At 35.4% G+C, this 23,011-nt stretch overlaps 1 protein-coding gene and 1 long non-coding RNA gene across 9 annotated transcripts in view; one reads left to right on the top strand and one right to left on the bottom strand.

Annotated features, from left to right (window-relative positions):
- The window catches only part of PPP1R12A (protein phosphatase 1 regulatory subunit 12A), a 161,343-nt gene that overhangs the window by 3,322 nt on the left and 135,010 nt on the right, over positions 1-23,011 (bottom strand). For 3 of the 8 annotated variants that reach the window (XM_058741924.1, XM_058741930.1, XM_058741929.1), the window contains 7 exons: positions 17,060-17,125; positions 12,189-12,205; positions 10,988-11,123; positions 8,936-9,040; positions 3,872-3,919; positions 1,398-1,448; positions 341-510 (listed from right to left, as the gene is read on the bottom strand). In XM_058741924.1, the coding sequence (XP_058597907.1) occupies positions 376-510; positions 1,398-1,448; positions 3,872-3,919; positions 8,936-9,040; positions 10,988-11,123; positions 12,189-12,205; positions 17,060-17,125 (558 nt within the window). In that variant the 3' untranslated portion in view covers positions 341-375. Of the gene's footprint in view, positions 1-340; positions 511-1,397; positions 1,449-2,177; positions 2,209-3,871; positions 3,920-8,935; positions 9,041-10,987; positions 11,124-12,188; positions 12,206-17,059; positions 17,126-21,644; positions 21,719-23,011 lie in introns of those variants that run through there. The other 5 variants (XM_058741926.1, XM_058741931.1, XM_058741928.1 and 2 more) reach the window with 4 other exon arrangements.
- LOC131519168 (uncharacterized) lies at positions 18,690-19,199 on the top strand. Its single transcript, XR_009265506.1, has 2 exons — positions 18,690-18,817; positions 19,071-19,199. It is a non-coding gene; the product is annotated as an uncharacterized LOC131519168 (long non-coding RNA).

The raw sequence follows: 23,011 nt of genomic DNA, 5'->3' as shown, positions 1-23,011 counted from the left end.
CACCTTCAACATATTAATTGTATGTAAAATACATGTTACACTGTTTACGTTCCTTTTTCTTTCTAGTCAAGAATTTTAAATGGTCATAGTTTTAATCCATAAATTATCTGTAGAGCCAAAAATGTGCACAAGCTTTTGCAAAAGTGCAGACAAGTCTTTAAATCCCTAAACCGTTCTCTAAATTCACTGTAGGTTATCAGTCAGAATATACAATTAGTGACACTTTCTAACATTCTGAGAAGCCATGCATAATTAACAGTTATATGATAAGCTACAGACACAATGGCATTAATTTGTAAAAGTGAGCTCAAGACACGCTTACTAATACAAAAACACCTGCCTGGCTCTACCAAGAAGAAATGATGAAACTACAAGTTATAGGTTCACAGACTGCAGTTGCCTACAGAACCCTGAGCGCTTGGCTACCACTCTTGTCAAGGCCCTATTCTCAGTCAGCAGTCGTTCATTTAACTCTCTCAGAGTCTGAATTTGCTTTATTTGGTGCAGGTTCTGCAGGAATTAGAACATAAAGAAATAGAAAATAAAAAAATAAGAAAATGGAAAAGAGGACAATAAAAATACAAAGAATCACAGATAAATGAATATAAAAGGAAAAAAAATTAAGAGTCTTAAAAGGATATTCCATGAGATTCACAAAGGTAAATAGTGTAGTCCTAAAATTCCATATCAAACAAAATACATAAACAAACAAAATCCAAAAAATTTGTCTCCAAAGTCATTCAGTAATAATATTCTAACAAAGAACCAAATTCAGCAATACAATAATTAAATCTTGACAGTCTAATTCTATAGGCACATTTTCATAAGTATCAGTTCATTAATTCATAATGTGATAAAGATATTTTATGCAAGACAATATGATAAAAGGTAACCAATTAACTGTGCTATTTTTGTTCCCTCTGCAAGAAGTGTTCCTTCCAACATTCAAAACAAATTGTTACTTCTACAGGAAATTCAGAGTTCCATAAAATAAAGCTCTGCTGGCCCACTACCGTAAAGTCCTTTATTTTCAAAGGAAAACACTTTTGTATCGATCCCCACTCCACCATTTACTCTCCAAGAAACAGAGTATGTGAAATGTGAAGAATAAATACTAAATCCCAAATCTTACAGTCATTATTGTCTAATTTCTTCTACACCTGACTATCAAAACAGCCATAAAAATTGATTAACAAAAAGATTTGAATTATAAATGTTCTCCTAGCTCACCTAAAACCTAGATTTAGGAATAAAGAGAAGCACGGCACATGGATAATTCACAAATTACACAATCAGTGTTGAGAACAATTAATGTGAACACAGTATGTTATTAGTTCTGTAAAATTTAAGTTCGTAAACAGCACGGTCTCTCGTAAGTAGTAGCATGGTTTACTTACTTTGAGCTCTTCTTCCATTTCAGATATTCTTCTTTCTAGAGCTCTTCGTTCCTAGATCAATTTAAGGTACCAATATTTATCACATAATTATTATATTCTTAATTCTCTAAGTTGTGAAATAGTGACACTTTAGAGTCAAAAATCAAATCAGGAGCAGTGTGGAAAAAGATGTGATGCCAGTGATGTGCAAAGAGCTTTCCAAATTTCTTTCAAGAAATAAATATGAAGATTATTATTTTTATTAATTTCTAAAAGCTCTTTCTTTAAAGCTTTGACTTTAAGGTAAGATGCTACATAACATGTTCAAACTGTTTTTTCAGTTCATTTAAACTTAGGCATAGAATAAACCAATACTCAAGACTGAGGATTATGTAGAGAGGAAAAAAAACCCCACACATAGATGCAATTATTCTACAGTGACAGAAGCAGAAACGCAAGAAGCAAACATGCCTAAAATATGTGTAAACTTTCAAAAGGATCTAAGAGAAGTTCATCTCCTCCACCTGCAAGGTTTACTAGCCATTATTTATCCAGTTGGCTTTACAGTTTTGTACTGAGCTTGGTACTGTGTGCAGCACTGATGCCGTGACTCTAATGAAGCAGCAGCTGCAGCATGTATTTTCATGTTCCTCCTTTCAAAGAGTGACAGGCAAAGGCAACATACAATACGTTACTGCAGTGTACTGTTTTATTCTGCCTTAAATAATAAGCATTCTAGGGTGTTATGCAAAAAGCAAGCAGCAGTAATTAATGTGCTGTAAAACTTTGGTTAGGTCATACCGCCCAGAAGATACTGACTCTTGCCGGTCACCTTTCAGATACAAACCATTTAAATTTAGTTTAATCACTATGAATTCCCAAGACATTCTTTCCCAGATTAATAATTAATGTTGATATTTAGTAAAGCAGTACATTTACTGTAAATGTTAATGTTTTAGGTTATATGATGTAAAAAAAAAAAAATAGGATCCTACTCATAGTCTTTTAAGTACCATGTTATTCTATTTTTAACTTGTTTAAACACTATTACATAGACAAAAATGTTATTTCCTATGAATAGGACTTTCTGCTAGTTAGTAATACAGCCATGACTAATTCATAAAAACCAATGCATTTCCCAAAACACTAGGATATATAGTGTCATATTTGATCCTCGTAACTTGGTGAAGTATCATAAATAGCCTATTTCCTTCTGCCCCATCATCCTTAATTTTATTAGGTATCTTCAAGATTTTAACTATTTTCTGGTAAAGAAGACAAGAACACTTGTCTATATCTGTCTTATCACCAAAATAGCAATTATAAAGATGCAGGCAATTTCTTCTGTTTGGCAAACTTATTAACATTAAAAAGTATGGTTACGAGAAAATGTATGTAAAGTGCTTAGCCCAGTGCCTGCCTGGTACACTGAATAAATGCTAGCAGTTATTATTAATACTATGATTACTAATGTCTGTTAAAATGGAAGCAGATTAGCTACTCAGTAATTTATCTGCATTTGACAGGCAGGCAAAGGAGTCAGAGTATGAATATATGTATCATGTATGTGCAAGCCAAGAATAAAAAAGGACAGACATCATTTCTCTCTCTCTCTCTTTTTTGTTTTTGGTCAAAAAGGTAAATTGGCTATTTTTATAATGGAATGGAAGAAAATGTTTTATCAACTGCTCCTGATTATTTATTCTTTGACTTAGAGATCACAGCTACCCAGGATATAACTTCTCTAACCACAGCTCACGTGAACAGACAGACACTTTTTGGGCATTTTCCTTTAACTTTTGATCATTTATACATTCTGAACTGCTCAAACTAAACTTGTAGAGTTATTCCTATGGCCACTGTAAGACCCTTGAGCAATAACAATAAATGAAGAAATACACGTGACTATTATCACAGCCAGCTAAAAAATTACAGAGAGACAAAAAAGAGCAAAAAGGCTTTTCTAATCATTTTTTTGTTTAAAATATCCTATTTAAGTTAAATATTTAAATTCAAAATTAAGTAAAGCATCATTAATTTAAAAAGAATTTTAAAATTTGATGTTCTTAGAATCTTTATAAACTTTAAATTTTGCAAACAATTAAACTAAATGTATACATGATCAAAATGTTTTAAGTATATCACCACAGAAAACCAAAGGAGATAAATGGCATATCAAAAACATCAGATTCATTACCACAATGTGTACATTTCAGAATGAAGGCAAAGATTTTTTTTAATCCATTAAAGGAATAACATGGTAAATTAAGTCTTAACACCTACAGAGGCAGGGTTATTTCACACCTACAGAGATCCCATAGAACTGTATAAAGAAGCTAAACCAGAAAACATTCCTAATTAAATTAACATTAATCTACACTAATTAAAACTATCAACCATAAAGCCAAAACTAAAAGAAAAAAATCCTCCACTACTGCTTATATAAAACAATAAAAGGGGAAAAAGATTACTTACTCAATAAAATGGACACTTACCCTTTTTTCCATTTCCAATAGTGACCGATCAGCAAACCTTTCTTGCCTCTGTAACAAAGTAAGAAATATAAAAGGGATCTAAGTACAGTAAAGGTGGGGGGTGGTAGTGGAGGAGGACCACAGTAGCTCTCCTCTAGTGGTATTCAAATAAGTCACACTATTCAGGTAGAGGAATACACAGGTACAAATAAAAATCAGTTTTGTATTGAAACAATAAAAAGTTAAAGGAATGCTTAGAAACAGAATGGTGTCCACAGCTCTCACGGACTACATTCCACTTTCCTCAGGTCTTTACATAGTATAGTACGGGGTAAGGAAGGAGGAGAACTGTGGAACAACACCAAAAACATCCTCCAGTTTCTCCTCCAATGCTCAAACTCTCTCCTTTCCTACACCACCAGGAGGAGTGGCTAATCCGAATGGTCAAATTCTAAGACCTTGACTGAAATGTAGTTCGGACTAGATTGAGTGAAATATCCATGCAGACAAACCAGTGAACTGGCCTAAATTTTGTTTTCTCTCCCAGCTTAGTCTTGCCCACTCTCTCTCTCTAGAGTTTTTGTTAACAATCACCCATGTTCCAAAATTGGTAAGTAAGGTTCATACTCCTGGTCACTTAGAAGAAATCCTAGCTATATAGCTTTTCTTCTCCTGGTGAACTTAGGACTCATTTTCCTGCTTCCTGTACAATGTGATCAACTCAAAGTTGACAAAGTCCCCTGAGATTTGGGGGATGGAAAGGACCCTTGGGATTTTAAGTCATATGGTGCATGTAACACCACAAAGCTCTGCATATGAATACTGAGTAAAAGACCCAGTTAAAAAACAAGTTCTATCCTAGTTCTTTCTTACACTGACTTCTGTACATTTATCTCCCTTGGGATTCCTGGTCACTTTGCCGGAAAAAAAAAAAAAAAAACAACCAACAACTCATCAAATGGCTCACTTCCCAAAAGTGAATTTGCTGAATAATCAATCTTATCAATTACTAGAAGTGTTTTTTTTTTTTTTTAATGTTTATTCATTTATTTTTGAGAAAGAGAGTGTACAAGCAGGGGAGGGAGAGAGAGAGAGAGAGGGAGACACAAAATCTGAAGCAGGCTCCAGGTTCTCAACTGTCAGCGCAGAGCCTGATGTTGGGTTCAAACCCACGAACCATGAGATCATGACCTGAGCCAAAGTCGGCCGCTTAATCGACTGAACCAACCAGGTGCCCCCAAAAATAGTTTTTGACAACTTTTTTTAAATGTTTATTTTATTTTTGAGAGAGAGAAAGAGAGCTGAAGTCGGATGCTCAATGGACTGCGCCACCCAGGTGCCCTGTTTTTTGGCAACTTTATTAACAAGAATGCTCTTTTATGACTATTAACTACAAAATTTACTTAAAAATGTATTTCATCATTAAACGTTTTTTTTTTTTCTTTTTAAAGATTTTATTTTTAAGTAATCTCTACACTCAACACAGGGATTGAATTTACAACTCCAAAATCAAGAGTTGCAAGCTCTACTAACTGAGCCAGTCAGGCACCCCTAAATGTTTCTTTATACAATTTTCTGTTCTGTCAGCCCTTTCAGTATTCATGCTTTAGTATTATTAAGACTTGCAACCGTTACTTTTTGATCCTTTTATCACAATTTCTTTTTTTGTGGTTATGGTATATAAAATTTAAAGATCTAATCATAGCTGGGTATCCTTCCCTCTCTCTGTTGTTTTAAATGGTTTTATGCTTTTGTGCTTACTCTCTCTGGAAAAAGAAAAGTCGACATTTTCATTACTTATTGTTAGAAATCAAATATAAAATATATATGCATCAAATATAAAAACTTTTCAACTAATTCTGATTTCTTTTTGTTTTTAAATTTATATTTTAATTGCTAGAAATACAAAACAAAGGCTAATATAATGTGCCCCTTGAAGATCTGCAAATGAATCCTAAAAATATTTAAATGACTGAAAGATGTAGGGGCATCTGGCTGGCTCATTCAGGAGAGCATGTGACTCTTGGTGTCAGGGTCGTGGGTTTGAGTTCTGTAGCGATTACTTTAAAAAAAAAAAAAAAGAAAGAAAAAGAAAAAGACTGAAAAATTTAAAAATGGCATTCAAAAGCACCCGAAAGAAATCAGAAATAGCTGAAACAATGCCATTATATGTAAGTTAATAAAAGTTTAGATGGAAAATTGGCATTTTATTGAGGAGTTTTCTTCATATAGGGACATTTTAGCAACTTTATGATTTATGTGCTAATTTCTTATGTTAAAAATCAATTTTATTAACTAGTTAATATTTCTGGTAAATCTTATAGTTTATAAGCTGTTAAAATCATAATTACTAAATCTAGTGAAATGACATTTGACAAAATATTCATCAAACCAGTTTTTGGTAAATCAGCCTATTTCCCTCTGTTGGAGACTACATGGAGGAGGGTGGCTGGACTAAGATGGGACTTAAAGATTCTAGAGTCCCTTGGCCAACTATTATCAAACATATGATTAATAGGATGATATCCCTTGGAAAAAACTCCATGCAACTATCAAACTGCCACCACTATGTTATGGAAGTAATGCTTAAAAAAGAAAATTAAAAAATCAGGTGGAATGATTCATAGTAGACTTAAATATTCAGGATAAATACTCCAGAGTTGAACAAAAACCTTAATGTTTATCAGTTCTGCTTTTACATATATCCTTAAATTTTACAAATAACATTAACATAGGTTTTCCAACTAAGATAGTAACTCTGAATACTTACCGATGTCTTAAACTCTGAATTACCCTTCCCATTATTCATTCAGTATACTGGGCATGGTACTCAGAATGTGTGCTAAGGCAGAAGCTGTCATACTTTTTAATCCAGTGACTTTTCTGGCCACAGTCCACAGGATCAGAAATTGGTACAGGACCCAAAGGCAACTTGCTATAGGTTGTCCACTGTCCTATGAAATTGGACTTTTCACTAACAAGACCGTGAGCTGTAACAGGCCTGCTCCATGCTGATAATAACTGGCTAATTCTATCAGTTCTCCTCTCTTGTAGAATTCGAATGAGAGACATATAGGAAGAATGAAATGACAACAGGGTAATGCAGAGAGCAGAAAAACAGAGAAGGTAGTAAGCAGTAAAAACACAGATTAGTTGACTCACCAGTTACAGGACACTGCTGTAGAAAGCAGTGAGCTTTTTTTCTTTTTAAAGCAGTGAACATTTTTATTTGGAAAACATTATGATCAAATCTCTAGAGCTAAAGCTATTTTCAGAAAACTAGTTATGATATTTTTATATGAGGAGGCTCACAAAGCTACTAATGCAACCCAAAGAAAGATGACTTTCCAGTTTACCATAAAGCCTAAGCATAAACCAGCAAGTTGTAACTTGTATGACATTCTAAGTTTTTATGACACCTCACTGTGAAATGTGTTCTTGCTCTGACTTACTTCTCTGTATATCCTTATAGTAAACCCTCATCAACTGATGGAATCTGCAGAGCTGAATAACCTCATAAGGTTATCTTAACTCCTGGAATTTTAGCAAAGCCTCCACTGTGCATTGCCAATTGCTTCACAATGTAATAGTGGTTAACAACAACAAGAAGGGACCTAGTAACAAGTAGAAGTTCACATAGAGAACTTAAAAAATTACAAAAAAGTATAAAAGAATGACCAATGAAAGTATACAGTCTCATTTATACAACTGGAGATGCCATTTTTAGATCAGTGACTTCAAACTGGATTCCAAAAGTTGTACTGCAGAAATGTGTTTATACTAGAAGGTCTCATGTTAAAATTAAACAAGTTTGTTTTCTTAAAAATTATGGGACCCCTTAGAGGCTTTTAACACATGAATAGTATCCTATACAACTTCTAAGATGTAGTATAGTATTTCCCAAGATTCTTGGGTTACAAAACTTTTCTCTTTGAATGAGAACAGGTAGAGAATGAGGAAGGAATGTGTCTATCACTATCTCCCACAATTATAGTATTCCATGAAAAAAGCTTAGGAAACAATTCCTAGATCAAATGTATCCTACATCATATATACAGCTGTGAATTTTGTTCAGCTATCCCAATTTTCTTGTCTAAAATGGTCTCATGTAGGCTGCTGCATAGAAGGTAGGTAAAAAGCGTTAACGACAAACTATCTCATCCCAGCATTATTATATCAAATTACTTTTTAAGGAACAAACAGAAAATATTTATAATGAATAAAAGTGATTATAGGGGTGCCTGGGTGGCTCAGTTGGTTAAGGGCCAGACTTCGGCTCAGGTCGTGGTCTCACAGTTCGTGAGCTCGAGCCCCACACCCTGGGCTCTGTGTGGACAGCTCAGAGCCTGGAGCCTGTTTCATATTCTGTGTCTCCCTCTCTCTCAGCCCCTCCCCCACTATCACTCTGTTTCTTTCAAAAATAAATAAAACATTAAATTAAAAAACAGTGATTACAAAATTATTTTACGGCCTTAAGAAGATTCTGTACAGATGCTTTTAAAACCCTGCTACATTTGGTATTCTGGAAATAAGCATTTAAGCCCTGTATGTATCACAACATAAGCATTAAAAGGCTTAAAAACACCTCAACTTTCCACTACAAGGCTATACATCTGTGTGTGTGTGTGTGTGTGTGTGTGTGTGTGTGTGTGTATGTGTGTGTGTGTGTGTGTGTGTGTGTTTAAGTTTATTTATTTTGAGAAAGAGAGAGTACACGCTGTGCACGCATGGTGTAGGGGCAGAGAAAGAGAGGGAAAGAGAGAATCCCAAGTGGGCTCTGCACTGACAGCATCCGACACGGGGCTCTATCTCATGACTGAGATCATGACCAGAGACTAAGTGTCAAATTAACCAACTGAGCCACCCAGGTACCCCTATACTTCTGTATTGTTAATTCGTTCTAGAAAGAAGTAAAATGAAGTCATCATTAAACTGTATGATCTTGATTCCTTCTTACTGATAAGCTATTATCAGTAACCAAACTTATCTTTCAAAGAAACATCTGAGAATATTTCAGTCCAGTTTTTTAGACAGAATAAATCACAACTATTACCTTCAGGGTAACGAACAGAAAAAGGTACAAACCTGGGTGGCCTTTTCCAATTGTAATTTAAGATCTGTCAGTTCCATATTCGTATCATGTAGCTGTGCTTTCAGCTTTTCATTTTCAGCTAGAATTTGTTCATAAAGCTGTAAAAATTAGGGTAGAACAAATTACTTTTCTGCTCTCCTAATATTTTAAGATTTCACATTGATTATTTGCAATATTGAAACAGAGAGATTAATAAGAGATAGAAGCCATTAAAGGAGACATTAAAAAAGTATTTTAATGCTTTGTGGTTGCAAGGCAGAAATTTTTGGTTATGCTATGCAGGTGTTTGTCCATATAAACTCTTTAACAAATTAGATCATGTTACAAATTTAAGACATCACTAAAAAATCTAACTTTTCTATTTCCATTAAAAAAAATGCAGTTATATGATAAAGAGGGACTACATATCTACAGACCAACGACAGTTACAGCTAAGGGTTGAACAGCTTCCAAGTGATCTTCATTTGGGGTCTGTAAACCTCTCTGCCTACCATTCTCTCTTGAATTCCTGACACTGAGACGGAGCATCAGTTGTATTTATCATTTAATGAATGTATTTTTCCTTTAATGAAATTTAAAGGAAAGTGAAATATTTCTTGAATACTTTCGTAACACTTGAATCTACTACTTCTTTCCCCTTCATCTCTACTACTACCACTACAGATGGCTAAAATCATCTCTTATTAGACTATTTTAATATTAAAACTGTTTTCCTGACCTCTTTCTAATTTGTTCTATTAGCAGCAAGAGTTAACTTTTCCAAATTACAATCTCAATTTCATATGCCAACCATTCCATTAACCCTCAGACATTAGAAACCCTTGAATAGCTTCTCAGGGTCCTCAGTATGAAGATATCCTTAAAACACCCTGTAAAACAGGTATGGTCTGTTTTAAAACACCCTGTAAAACAGGTATGGTCTGGTCCTGACGTGCACACCTAACTGCAATGTCACACCTCCATCCCTTCTGCTCTACTAGCCATACTGAAAACTTAATTACTTCAATGCATCCTGTGCTGTTCTACCATCAGGTCAATGTCTTTGCAGTTCACTCCCATGTAGAAAACTTTTTTGTCCCATTCTGCCAGTTTAACTAATCACCCTTCTGGGATTCACTTCTGAAATTTCACTTCTTCAGAACATCTGTTTCTAGGCCCTGTAACTTTCCTTTGTTATACACTTTTAGAACACAGATCCTTACTTCAGGATAATTGTTTCTATTTTCAAATTATACATTTACTAGTATGACTGTATGATAACTTCTCTCTCTTCTACTACATGGAAGATATCCATAAGTGTAATGACAGCATCTTCAATCTACTGCTGATAAGTAGAAACTCACCACTTAGCACAGTTCAGGGTTCAATTCTTTATCGAATGAATGACAATCTTATTCATAATGTAAATCGACCTCCCACCTTCCTTCTCTTGCTGACTTAGTTTGTAAGAAAGTGATACAAATAGCTGCCAAATAGCTGGTGTACACATACAAGTATCACAAGGCTTCTTTTTCCCCCAACAAATTTCATCAGGTTTATTCTAAGCTCAAAAAATATAAGCTATGATAGAATCCTAGATTGTTGAGTTTCCAAGACTTACTTCCTAAATACTTCCATCCTTAATCTGTAATAGCACTTAAGCTACCACAAGTTTTTTAGTTACCTAGGAAAAACTCTATTCTCCTAGGAAAGCTCTATTCCCTTTTTTTGGCCACCTCTTATTAACAAATAGGTAAAGAAAAATGTGTGCGCATGCGCACACAAACATCCCCAATACCCATGCCTCTTTTCAACTCAATCACAGTATCACCATACTAGCCTGAGACACTTAAGTGTGAAATAAAGTCTCTTTCCTTTAAAAAAAACAACAAAACAGCTATTTATTTATAGGCTATCTACCATTTAGTGCCCCAAACTGAAAATTAAGTTGTTTCAAGATACTGATTTCATAATGAGTTCCAGGAATAATATCCAAACACAAATATATCAAATATATCAATCAACAATTATTTTTTTTATTAAATATAGCTGAATAACCCAAGTACCTTTTTAAAGTCAGTTGAGTCGTCCTTTTCTAGCCTGCTACTATAAGGTTTTCTTTCTTCTAAGTAGCTGTATGATCCAGAGCGACCCAATAAGGAATCATACCGATCACTAGCTGATGTGGAACTGGTTTCATATCTTTAAAAGATGAATTAAAGTCAAAATCTTTATTAAAGGCTTTTACAGCTCACATTAACATGCATCCTACTACATTTGAACTTGATATTCCAAAACAGCAGATAACATTCTCCCTCATCTATTATCAATCAACTTTTATGATACATTTAATAAGTGGAAAGTTATTTATAATATTATTCATTTCCATTATTTGAGGAAGAGATTCAATATATCTATATCCAAAAGTCAGAACTGGTTTCACATTACGATAAATTATTTCAACAATTTTAAATTGTACATTTTTTTTACATTTTAAAATCTCTGAAATCAGAACATAGAACATGGCTTATAATTGATGGTATATTATACTTTTTGGTAGCACTTTTCCTTTAAGTGGCATACAGTTGTCTAAAAATTTTAGATTTGATAAACTAGTCTATCCAAACAGATAATAGGTCTGCCCTAAACAGAAAGAACATATCTCATTTGTACATAAGAATTCTCTTATTATCTCGTTCTGAATTCAGGTTACCTTTTCTTGATAAAAGCTATTGCCTCCATATTTCAATGGAAATGTGTAGTATACAAAAATTTGTTCTTGGTTTTACAAGGCTTTGGTTAACAATTATGGGCAAGAGAAATGGAATGGAGGTTAGACTCAAGGACACTGTGGAGGTTCTCTAAAAGGTAAATAATTTTGAGCTAGATGACAGTTTTTAGGGTCTTCACGGGTTTTCTTTTGTTTAAAGCAGGTATTGTAGAGAAGATTCAAAATACCTCATCAAATAAATTTATGGTGGGTTTCATCAGCCCCTGCTGTTATTAGGAAAACTTAAAAAGTTATCACTGTTGTAAGGGTTTAAGAAAAAATGTTCTTTCTTAGTGAGTTACTGGGACTATTTAACTAGAAGTAAAGGCTTTGACAAAGAAAGCTGGTAACAGTTATTAGGTCATCTAAACATCTACAGATTTTTATTATTCAGATAATCTTAACAACTCACAAAATCCATAAGTATCTAAAAGCAACATGGAATAAAAATCTAAAAATAAAAATAAGAAAAAAGTCAGTAAAAATATAAAACATACCTAGAAATGGAATCCGTCTAGAAAAAAGAGAAAAACACAGGCATACTAAATTTCTATACTTTTATTAAAGCAACTTGATAGATCAAGTAAATTTAACATAACATTTATGCTATTGTCACACTACTAAACTTCTCTATTTACTATCTATATGTTTTAACTGTAATGTGATTATTCTTAGAAGTTCTAGAACAGAATCACTGTATTTTTCATGCATAATAGCCATGCAACTAATTACACTTGGCAATTTGTGGTCATCTTTTATGAATTTCTGAAAATACCATCATACAATTTTTTTTTTAATTTTTTTTTTTTTAACGTTTTATTTATTTTTGAGACAGAGAGAGACAGAGCATGAACGGGGGAGGGGCAGAGAGAGAGAGGGAGACACACAGAATCGGAAGCAGGCTCCAGGCTCTGAGCCATCAGCCCAAAGCCCGATGCGGGGCTCGAACTCACGGACCGCGAGATCGTGACCTGAGCCGAAGTCAGACGCCCAACCGACTGAGCCACCCAGGCGCCCCCATCATACAATATTTTTAATTAGAAGAAAAAAAGAGAGAGACTAAGACACATATTTATTACTTATACCTACCCTGCAGGAGAAAGTAGTATGTTTATATTAAGAGACATAAAGTTTAACTACATGATATCCCAAAACAACTATTTTTCTCATTTTTCTGTTTTTGAAGCAATAACATGAGAAGCAAACAAATGAATACTTGAAGTATTTTATGTATAATAGTATACACATATTTTGTTTAAAACTTACTTTCTTTTTTTTTTTTAATTTTTTTTTTTTTTTAACGTTTATTTATTTTTGAGACAGAGAGAGACAGAGCATGAACGGGGGAGGGGCAGAGAGAGAGGGAGACACAGAATCTGAAACAGGCTCCAGGCTCTGAGCTGTCAGCACAGAGCCCGACGCGGGGCTCGAACTCACGGACTGTGAGATCGTGACCTGAGCCGAAGTCGGATGCTTAACCGACTGAGCCACCCAGGCGCCCCTAAAACTTACTTTCTAGAAATCTAGCTATAAATTCCTCCAAGTTTAGCAATTAGGGGATAGGAAATTAGGATTTAATTTTCTCAAGTAAGTGGTATGCTATGTCAATGTTTCATAACTTTTCTTATCTAAATAGTGAAATGATTAATAGGGTCTTAGTAGGGGACAAAGCTTTTTTGGTGGTCATCCTTAGCTTTTTTCCCTTTCTACTGAAGCACTAGCTGAATCTATAATTTTCTGTAAGGTAACTATTAAGAAATGGTTTGCTAAAAAAAAGAAAAAAAAGAATGGTTTGTAAAATTTCAGAATTTAGATAATTGTATTTTTCCATTATATTTATCTCTGAATGCACTGTAAAATTATTGAGTTCTTTTGGGATTATTTAAAGTCTAACTTGGACCAAAAATGCCTTACCAGTCTATTGAAATTGAAAACCAATTGTAGGGGGCGCCTGGGTGGCTCAGTCAGTTAAACGCTCAACTTCAGCCCAGGTCATGATCTCATGGTCTGTGTGAGTTTGAGGCCCATGTCGGGCTCTGTGCTGACAGCTCAGAGCCTGGAGCCTGCTTTGGATTCTGTGTCTCCCTCTCTCTCTGTTCCTCCCTTGCTCATGCTCTGTCTCTCTTTCTCTCTCTCAAAAATAAACAAACATTTAAAAAAAATTAAAAAAAGAACTCACCCAATTTTAATTTTGCACTTGCTTCCTATTTTTTTCACACAATGCTTTACCTCATTGATTTGTTCATTAGTTTTATAACAATTAACAATTCTGAAGTGAAATTTCAATTTTTGAGAGATTCAAATTCATACACTGCTAAGAGAATAGACTTTGTAAGTTCTCATCACAAGAAAAAGAATGTATAACTATGTGTAGGAATGGATGTTAATTAGACTTATTGTGATCATTTTGTAATATATACAAATAATGAATCACTATGTTGAACACCTGAAACAAATACAGTATTATATGTCAATTATATCTCAAAAAAAAAAAAAAAGAACAGAACCAAAAAGGCCCAAGAGATCCTATTCAAATTCAAAAAAATATCCATGTGTACATATCAAATGAAAACATCACCTCTCACCTCACCAATTTGCACTCTGGTTCACTGATTTAAATTCAAGAAAAAACAAAAACTCCAAGCAGTCACAGAAATCACTCAAATTTCATTTCTTTGTCTTTAAAAATCGTTTGATCACGGTGATTATTTACATTCTTAAAATTGGGATAAAAACCCCATAACACAAAATTCACCATCTAAACTACTTTTAGGAGTAAGGCTTAATAGTGTTAACTATATTCGCATTGTTGTGCAACACATCTCTAGAACTTTTCTATCTTGCAAAACAAAATTTACACCCATTGAACAACTCCCCATATTCTTCTACCCCCAACTCCTGGAAACCAGAACTCTACTTTGTCAGAGTTTGAATAGTTTAGATACCCCATGTAAGTGGAATCATAGTATGTCTATTTTATGACTAGCTTATTTCAAATGGTAGATGTCCTTATTTCATATAGTAACATCCTTGCTCCCTGTGTTATAAAATTATTTTTTCAAAGTAAAAATACCCTTATTACAGTGCCAGGAGGTCATATAAAAGTACCATAGCGTAAAAAAGTTTCACTGTAACTCCCTGTGCCTCCAACCCTCTTAGATAACTACTGTTAACCTTTTTTGGATACACATGTAAGCGAGCTTCTGATTTGTACTGTTAAACTAATCTCAGTAAAGAATGAATTTATTACAGTCCCAAAATCTTATATAAAAATGCCTATTTTAACAGTAATCATACCAAATCTGAGCATTATTAACTTCTGCTAATTTCACTTTTTATTTTAACTGTCATGTCTTTGGTTGTTAAGATTGAATGCATTTTTTTTTTTTTTTAAATTTCTTTTTCAACGTTTTTTATTTATTTTTGGGACAGAGAGAGACAGAGCATGAACGGGGGAGGGGCAGAGAGAGAGGGAGACACAGAATCGGAAACAGGCTCCAGGCTCCGAGCCATCAGCCCAGAGCCTGACGCGGGGCTCGAACTCACGGACCGCGAGATCGTGACCTGGCTGAAGTCGGACGCTTAACCGACTGCGCCACCCAGGCGCCCCAAGATTGAATGCATTTTAAAATTTACTGGCCATTTATATTTCTTCCTTTATAAAACTTACTAATTTCATATATCCTGTCTCTCCTTTTAAGTGAGTCTTTTAATAGTACAAATACTAATCTTTTAAATGTTAAAAAGAGGGTTAAGATTATTCACTTTATAAACAGAGTAAATGTGCCTCAACTTTAATAAGGGTATCTTTTCTGTCATATTCTAATTTTACATGTTTAAATAATCAAATCTGTTAATCTTTTCTTTTTCTTGCCTTAGTGTTATACTTAAATTCTTCTTTATTTATTATTAAAAAAAATTTTTTTAATGGTTATTTGAGAGAGAGAGAGAGAGAGAAAGAGCGTGCGCGTGCGCATGAACAGGGGAGGAGCAGAGAGGGAGGGAGACACAGAATCTGAAACAGACTCCAGGCTCTGAGCCTTCAGCAGAGAGCCCAACACGGGGCTCGAACGCGTGAACTGCAAGATCGTGACCTGAGCCAAAGTCGAAGGCTTAACAGACTGAACCACCTAGGCACTCCTATACTTAAAATTCTTGATTTACTACTAATGTCCTTTGCAAGGTAAAAGTTTTATTATCTAACAACTTAATGATAGCAAATCACAATAACCAAAGCAACATAAGTCCCATTTTTAGAAATAATGAACGTTATAATTATCATACATAATTCTATGTAACAGATGTTATGATAAAGTAATGCAGCTTTCTATGATAAAATTTAATCTTAATTTCTTTTAATTTATATACTGAAGGTAGACAGCTTGAGCTTCATATGCAATTGAGAATTTTTAAGAACTTTTTGGCCTTATCCAATTTACTTATATTTGAAGCAAAAATGTACAGGGCACACACCATTTTGTAATGTAGTTAACTTGGATTCTAGAACCCTAATGGAAGTTCTGTCATCAAACACACTATTGAGGTGTTGATGACACTATTTATTTCAGAAAATGTACAGAAGAATTTTGCTGCTAATACTTTTACACAGAAAAGTAAGGGCTGATGCTACAAGGTGTTTTTTTTTTTAATTTTTTTTTTAATGTTTATTTCTGAGACAGAGAGAGACAGAGAACGAGTGGGGGAGGGGCAGAGAGAGGGAGACACAGAAGCAGAAGCAGGCTACAGGCTCCGAGTTGTCAGTACAGAGCATGACGCGGGGCTTGAACTCACAAACCGTGAGATCATGACCTGAGCCAAAGTCGGTTGCTCAACTGACAGAGCCACCCAGGCGCCCCGATGCTACAAGTTTTAAAAAGAGAGTAGCATAGTGGTGGAAGCACTGTTCTAGTCTACTGTAGAAGATACTGTTAGTGTGTTAACCTCCATTCTTCCTTTTCCTCATGGTGTACCAGTCATTTGGTTTAGGTGAGTAAAAGTAAAATCTGGGTCTGGTAAGGTACCCACCTTCTGGGTATCTTTTAGATACTTTTTGTTTTCAACTTTGAATATTAATTTACATACAATAAACTATCCACTTAGAGTACATGGTTTGATAAGTTTTGACAGTTGTATATATTCAGAAAACAACTACAATCAGGATCCAGAATATTTCTATTGCCTCTAAAATATTCTTTGTGTCCTTTCCAGTCCGTCTACCCCAGATCCCAGAGAAATGCTGAGTACTATCCCCAAGCATGCAGGTACAGTATGCAGTAACAGTTTTGCAGGAATAAATACAAACACAAGCAAATAGTAATCCTTGAAAAATATGAATGCTTCTAAACACAAAAAAATAATGCTTTCTTACCTGAGTTTCTTTCTTGTTGGATCCTTCTTCTGTATCTGATTGTTGCTCTTGTTCATTTTCATCACTCTAAAATAGATTGTAAATTTACTTTAGAAAAGTAGAAATATATTTCAAACAGTTGATATTTAAATATTTAAGGGCTTTTCTAATTTAAAATGACCTTGAGAAAAATCTACCCAGCAACAAATCAAAAGGAAAACTGATTTTTAAGTGGGAATTTTCCTACCCTGTTTAGAGGAAGTCTATTTTGTCCGCATGACACAATTTAAGTAGGTTAGCATACATGGTGAAAAAAGACCATCTACCTAAAAACAAAATGTAAGAAACATTCACAATAGGGATGAAGAAACTGGAGCCTTAGCAGAAGAAAGAAGGTATTCCATTTTATATTGTAATGATGCTACATGTGCTTTAATAGTTAAATGAACTATTTAGACACTCAATTATAATGAGGCAGCAAAAATAGGAAGTCCATTGTATTAAGTAAGAAGAGTTAGATTCTATAAGCTTGCAAGATTTATGCAGAAATCGTATCACGTGTAGGTAGTTCATCCATCTGGAAATTTCTTGGAAGTTTACAGCACACCAAATAGAAAATCAAGGTCTCAGATGGCTAAAAGCCTAGAATCCCAGACTATGGGAATATTCTAGTGAAAGGCCTTGAACATCTCAACAAACCTTAAAGGACTGAAAAAAAAGGAAAGGGAAATTTCCATTCACAGATATCTAGCTCAGGCTCACTATAAAAATGCCACAGGCTTAAAAAAAAATGCCACAGGCTTTAAAACAAGATCACCCTAGTTGCATATTGGTATAGCTATATTCAGTGTGACTGAGGATAAATTTATTAAAATTTTTTGAGCCATACTTACCTTACCCATAGGGGATAAAAACTTTACAGAATTATGTAGCACGTAGGTGGCTCAGCTGGTTAAGAGTCTTACTTCAGCTCAGGTTATGATCTCATGGTTAATGAGCCCAACACTGGGCTCTTTGCTGTCAGCACAGAGCCTGCTTCGGATCCTGTCTCCCTTTGTCTGCCCCTCCCCTGCTTGCACGTGTGCTCATGCTCTCTCTTGCTCTCAAAAATAAATATACATTAAAGAAAAAAACTTTATGGAATTATTCTAAGGATTAGAGGAAATCTTTGTATATAGGCTATCATATTGTCACCTAGCAAAAATAATGTGTGAAGTTACTAAGTGACCAGGTAAAATCAATGGTGCTGCTGCTAGTATTATTTATTAATATAAACATATTCATATAAAAATATGAATTCCACATAATGAACTGATTATTTTTAAGCACTGCAGTTTCATGGCAAAAAACAGAAACTAGAAATTTACAAAGTGGGGAGGTTCAGAGGTCCAAAAAAGTGATAATAAAAAAAGGGGGAGGGAGCCTAATAATACAAGAGATTAAAAACCTGCCTAACTATGCACCACCCTTTCTTTGACAAAGCCCTTTGTTCTTTTTGTATATGATCTGATATAGGTTCAAATGTGGCTACAAAGGAGAAAGAAGACCTGTACTTGATGGCTGATTAGAATACAATTCAATGTAGGCTTAAGTTAAAAAGATGAATATTGCCAATATGAATCCCAGGAAGGATCTTTACAATGGTAGTTAAGGGTAGGATTCCAGAAAGTGAAGTTCTGAAGGGAGAACTGATCTGAATAAAACTGGGGAAAAAGAAATACTATATAATAAACACAGTTTTGTCTATGAATCTCCTAATACAGATGACTTATTAAGAAGGTAATTTTGGGGCGCCTGGGCGGCGCAGTCGGTTAAGCGTCCGACTTCAGCCAGGTCACGATCTTGCGGTCCGTGAGTTCGAGCCCCGCGTCAGGCTCTGGGCTGATGGCTCGGAGCCTGGAGCCTGTTTCCGATTCTGTGTCTCCCTCTCTCTCTGCCCCTCCCCCGTTCATGCTCTGTCTCTCTCTGTCCCAAAAATAAATAAAAAACGTTGAAAAAAAAAATTAAAAAAAAAAAAAAAAAAAAAAAGAAGGTAATTTTAAGTAATAAGAGCTAGTATGTTAGGGTGCTAAGACTGTGAGGTTTTATTTTACTGCTACTAAAATGTTAATGGGCAATCAATTAAAATCAACCAGACATCAGATACTTTCTGATGAAGAAAGATACCTTGCCAGAAGAATTCTGAAACAATCAGATCAGTTCTCTACCTGGTAGCTGCCAAACAGTAAAATGGTAGTTATCAATTTAAAGGAAATATAAAAAACCACATTAACGTGTTAAACTACATTTTAGGGATATGACAACCCAGTTCATTCAAAAATAACTGTAAGAAAGGGTGTGCCTTAGTGGCTTAGTTGGTTAAGTGTCCTACTCTTGATATTGGGTCAGGTCATGATCTTGTGGTTTGTGGGTTTGAGCCCCACGTCGGGCTCTAACAGCTTGGAGTCTGCTTGGAATTCTCTCTCCCTCCCCTTCTCTCTCTGTCCCTATCCCACTTGTGCTTGCTCTCTCTCTCTCTCAAAATAAACAAATAAACAACAACAAAAAATAATTTTAAGGAAAAAAATGGGAAGGAGAAACTGATTAAAAGAGGCTTTAAAGACATAATTAATCACCATGTATAATCCCTATTGTATTCCAATCAAACCAGAAGTACAACAAACCATTTATGGTGTATACGAGTTAAATGGACATTAAAACTGACTGGATATTCAATATTAAGGACTTATTGTTAATTTATTTAAAAAATGTGGGCATGGTTTTGTGATCATTTGTTGTATGGCAACATATATTGTGATTATTTTTATTACTTAAAAATATACAATTTTAGTAATTTTTAAAAAGGAATACTTCCTCTTAAAAATACATACTAAAGTTTTCTAGATGAAATAATCTTCTGCAGATTTTCTTCAATAATATGGGAATTGGTGAGGTGGTAGGGATTTAGCTTAAACAATGGGTGGGGTAATTATACTTCTCTGCTACTTTTGTAGGTTTGAATTTTCTGTAGTAAAAATTAAAAGAGAAGTGCCTGGGTAGCTCATTCGGTTAAGCATTGGATTCTTGATCTTAGCTCAGGTCTTAATCCCAGGGTGGTGAGTTCAAGCCCTGTTTTGGGCTCCACGCTGGGGGTGGAGCCTACTTAAAAAAACAAAATAAAAATTAAAAGAAAAAATGGAAAAAACCCCAAGAGTCTAAATAAAACAAAACAACTCAAACAGATTATGTTTGCCCTTCTATAGTTATATGTTCTATTCAAACAGCATAAATTTCACATTAACTGTGCTACCCCACAGTTCTTTCTCCTGTATAATATGAATAGCAACGTCAGGCATATATACAATCAGGGATAAGGGAAAAAAAATAAAATTTTGTAAGCCAAAACACTACTTCTATCAAACATCACTCGAGATCTGTTATATATATTGTACCATCATATTCATGAAAATGGGTTAAATGTAAAGCATCTTAAGGAGTTCTAGGAAGATGGTGAAGTAGGAGGATCATGAGCTCACTTCCATGGACACTGAGGCAACAGCTACATGTAACTCACTCTGAAAACAACTTGAAAATTAGCAGAACAGGTCTTCCAAAGCTAAAATCATAGAGAAGCCACATTAAGAAGGGTAGGACGGACAACCCACAAATGAGAGGGATGATACAGGTACAGAGGTCCCACAAGGGGGTCAAGCCTCACATTAGGCACTCCTTACCCTGGGGATCTGCACAGGGTAGATGAGCCTCCGTAACATCTAGCTTTGAAAATCAGCAGGGCTTAACTGCAGAAGAGCCAGAGCGCTGTATGGAAACTAATGCTTTACTTGCAAAGGGACATTGTACTCTGTCATTTGGTCTGAGACTCGGCACAGAAGCAGCAGTTTGAAAAGCACCTAGATTATGAAGATTTATGGACTAATTTTAGGGCATGTGCTTGAGGGGCAGAGATTTATAGGAGCTTTCTCTGGGAAAGAAGGTACTAGCTAGCACCATTTCCAACCCCCTCTGCCTAGCTGGCCAAAGGGGCCAGTTCTGACACCCTCTATCTTACCTTATGCTCACCCAACCCGAGCTTTCCCTGTGGACGGTCCCCATTCATTCCACCCGTATTGGCAGGTACCCCTTCACAGTGACTCCTGCTCTGCAATACCTGGTGGACAGTCGTGGTCAGGACTCATGTCCCCAGAAAACAATTACTGCCCATCACACCTAGCAGGCAGCCTGGTGGTGGCTGGAGCACGTTCAAAGGAGGAGAGCCAGCCCTGTTGCTTCAGCCAGCTAGGATGAGGGCCAGCCCACCCACCAACACCCCTGGAGCACTCATGGCCTAGTTAAAACAGAAGGGTGCACCCAGGTCACACAGGGGATACACTGGAGTGTCTGGTTCTGTTGACGGGTGGTCAGAAGGGTCATGTTACAGGGCACCACAAAACCCTTTCTACACAAGGCCACTACTTTCAAGACCAGAAGGCATGGCTGACCTACCTAATTACAGAGAAACAAACACGGAGAGTAAGACAAAGTGAGGAAACAGGAGTTATGTTTCAAATGAAAGAATAAGACAAAACCTCAGAAAAAGAACTAAATGAAATGGAAATAAACAATATACCTGATACAGAGTTCAAAGTAATGGTCATAAAGGTGTTCACTGGGCTTGAGAATAATGGATGAACTCAGTGTGAACTTCAACAAAGAAAAATATAAAAAAGAACCAATCAGAGCTGAAGAATACAGTAACTGAAATGAAAAATACATTAACATCAACAGCAGATTAGAGAATGCAAAATAATTAATCAGCCATCTTGAAGACAGGGTAGTAGAAAGCACCCAAGCTAAAAAAACAAAAAGAAAAAATGAGGATAGGTTAAAGGGACCTCTGGGACAACATCAAGCATTATGTGAACTAACATTCACATTATAGGAGTCCCAGAAGGAGAAGAGAGAGAGAGACAGAAAACTTATTTTAAGAAATAATAACTGGGGGCGCCTGGGTGGCTCAGTCGGTTGGGCGTCCGACTTCGGCTCAGGTCATGATCTCACGGTCTGTGAGTTCGAGCCCCGCGTCGGGCTCTATGCTGACAGCTCAGAGCCTGGAGCCTGTTTCAGATTCTGTGTCTCCTTCTCTCTCTGACCCTCCCTGTTCATGCTCTGTCTCTCTCTGTCTCAAAAATAAATAAACGTTAAAAAAAATTTAAAAAACATTAAAAAAAAAAAAAAAAGAAATAATAACTAAAAACCTCCCTAACCTGGGAAAAGGAGCAGACGTCCAGGTCCAGGAAGCACACAGATCCCCAAACAAGAGGAATTCAAGGAGGTCCACACCAAGATATATAATAAATAAAACATCAAAAATTAACAGTAAAGAGAATCTTTTCTTTCTTTTTTTTTTTTTTTTGAGAGACAGACGGGGGTGGGGAGGGGCAGAGGAAGAGGGAGACAGAGAATCCTAAGCAGGTTCCACATCCAGTGTGGAACCCCAAGCACGGTCCCATGATCTCACAATCATGAGAAATCAAGAGTCAGACGCTTAACTGACTGAGCCACCCAAGGGCCCCAATAAAGAGAATCTTTAAAATCAACTAGTTTTGTACAAGGGAAACCCTGTAATGTTATCAGATTATTTTTCAGCAGACACTTTACAGGCCAGAAGGGAGTGGCATAATATATTCAAAGTACAGAAAGGAAAAAACCTACATCCAAAAGCTTACTTTACCTAGAAAGGTTATTAATAATTGCAGGAGAGATAAAGAGTTTCACAGACAAACAAGTTAAAGGACTTTATCACCACTAAACTAGCCTTATAAGAAATGTTAAAGAGACTTCTATAACTGGAAAAGAGATAGCCATAACTAGAAATAAGAAAATTATAAAAGGAAAAAATGTCACTGGCTAATATATGAAGATTAAAAAAACAAAAGTAGTAAAATTAATTATATCTACACACAGTAAAGGATACACACAGAAAAAGAGAGGAAA

Source organism: Neofelis nebulosa, chromosome 8, assembly GCF_028018385.1.
Source record: "Neofelis nebulosa isolate mNeoNeb1 chromosome 8, mNeoNeb1.pri, whole genome shotgun sequence".
NCBI lineage: Eukaryota > Metazoa > Chordata > Mammalia > Carnivora > Felidae > Neofelis > Neofelis nebulosa.
Note: the sequence above shows the minus strand (reverse complement) of the source record. Positions and strands in the feature narration are given on the sequence as shown.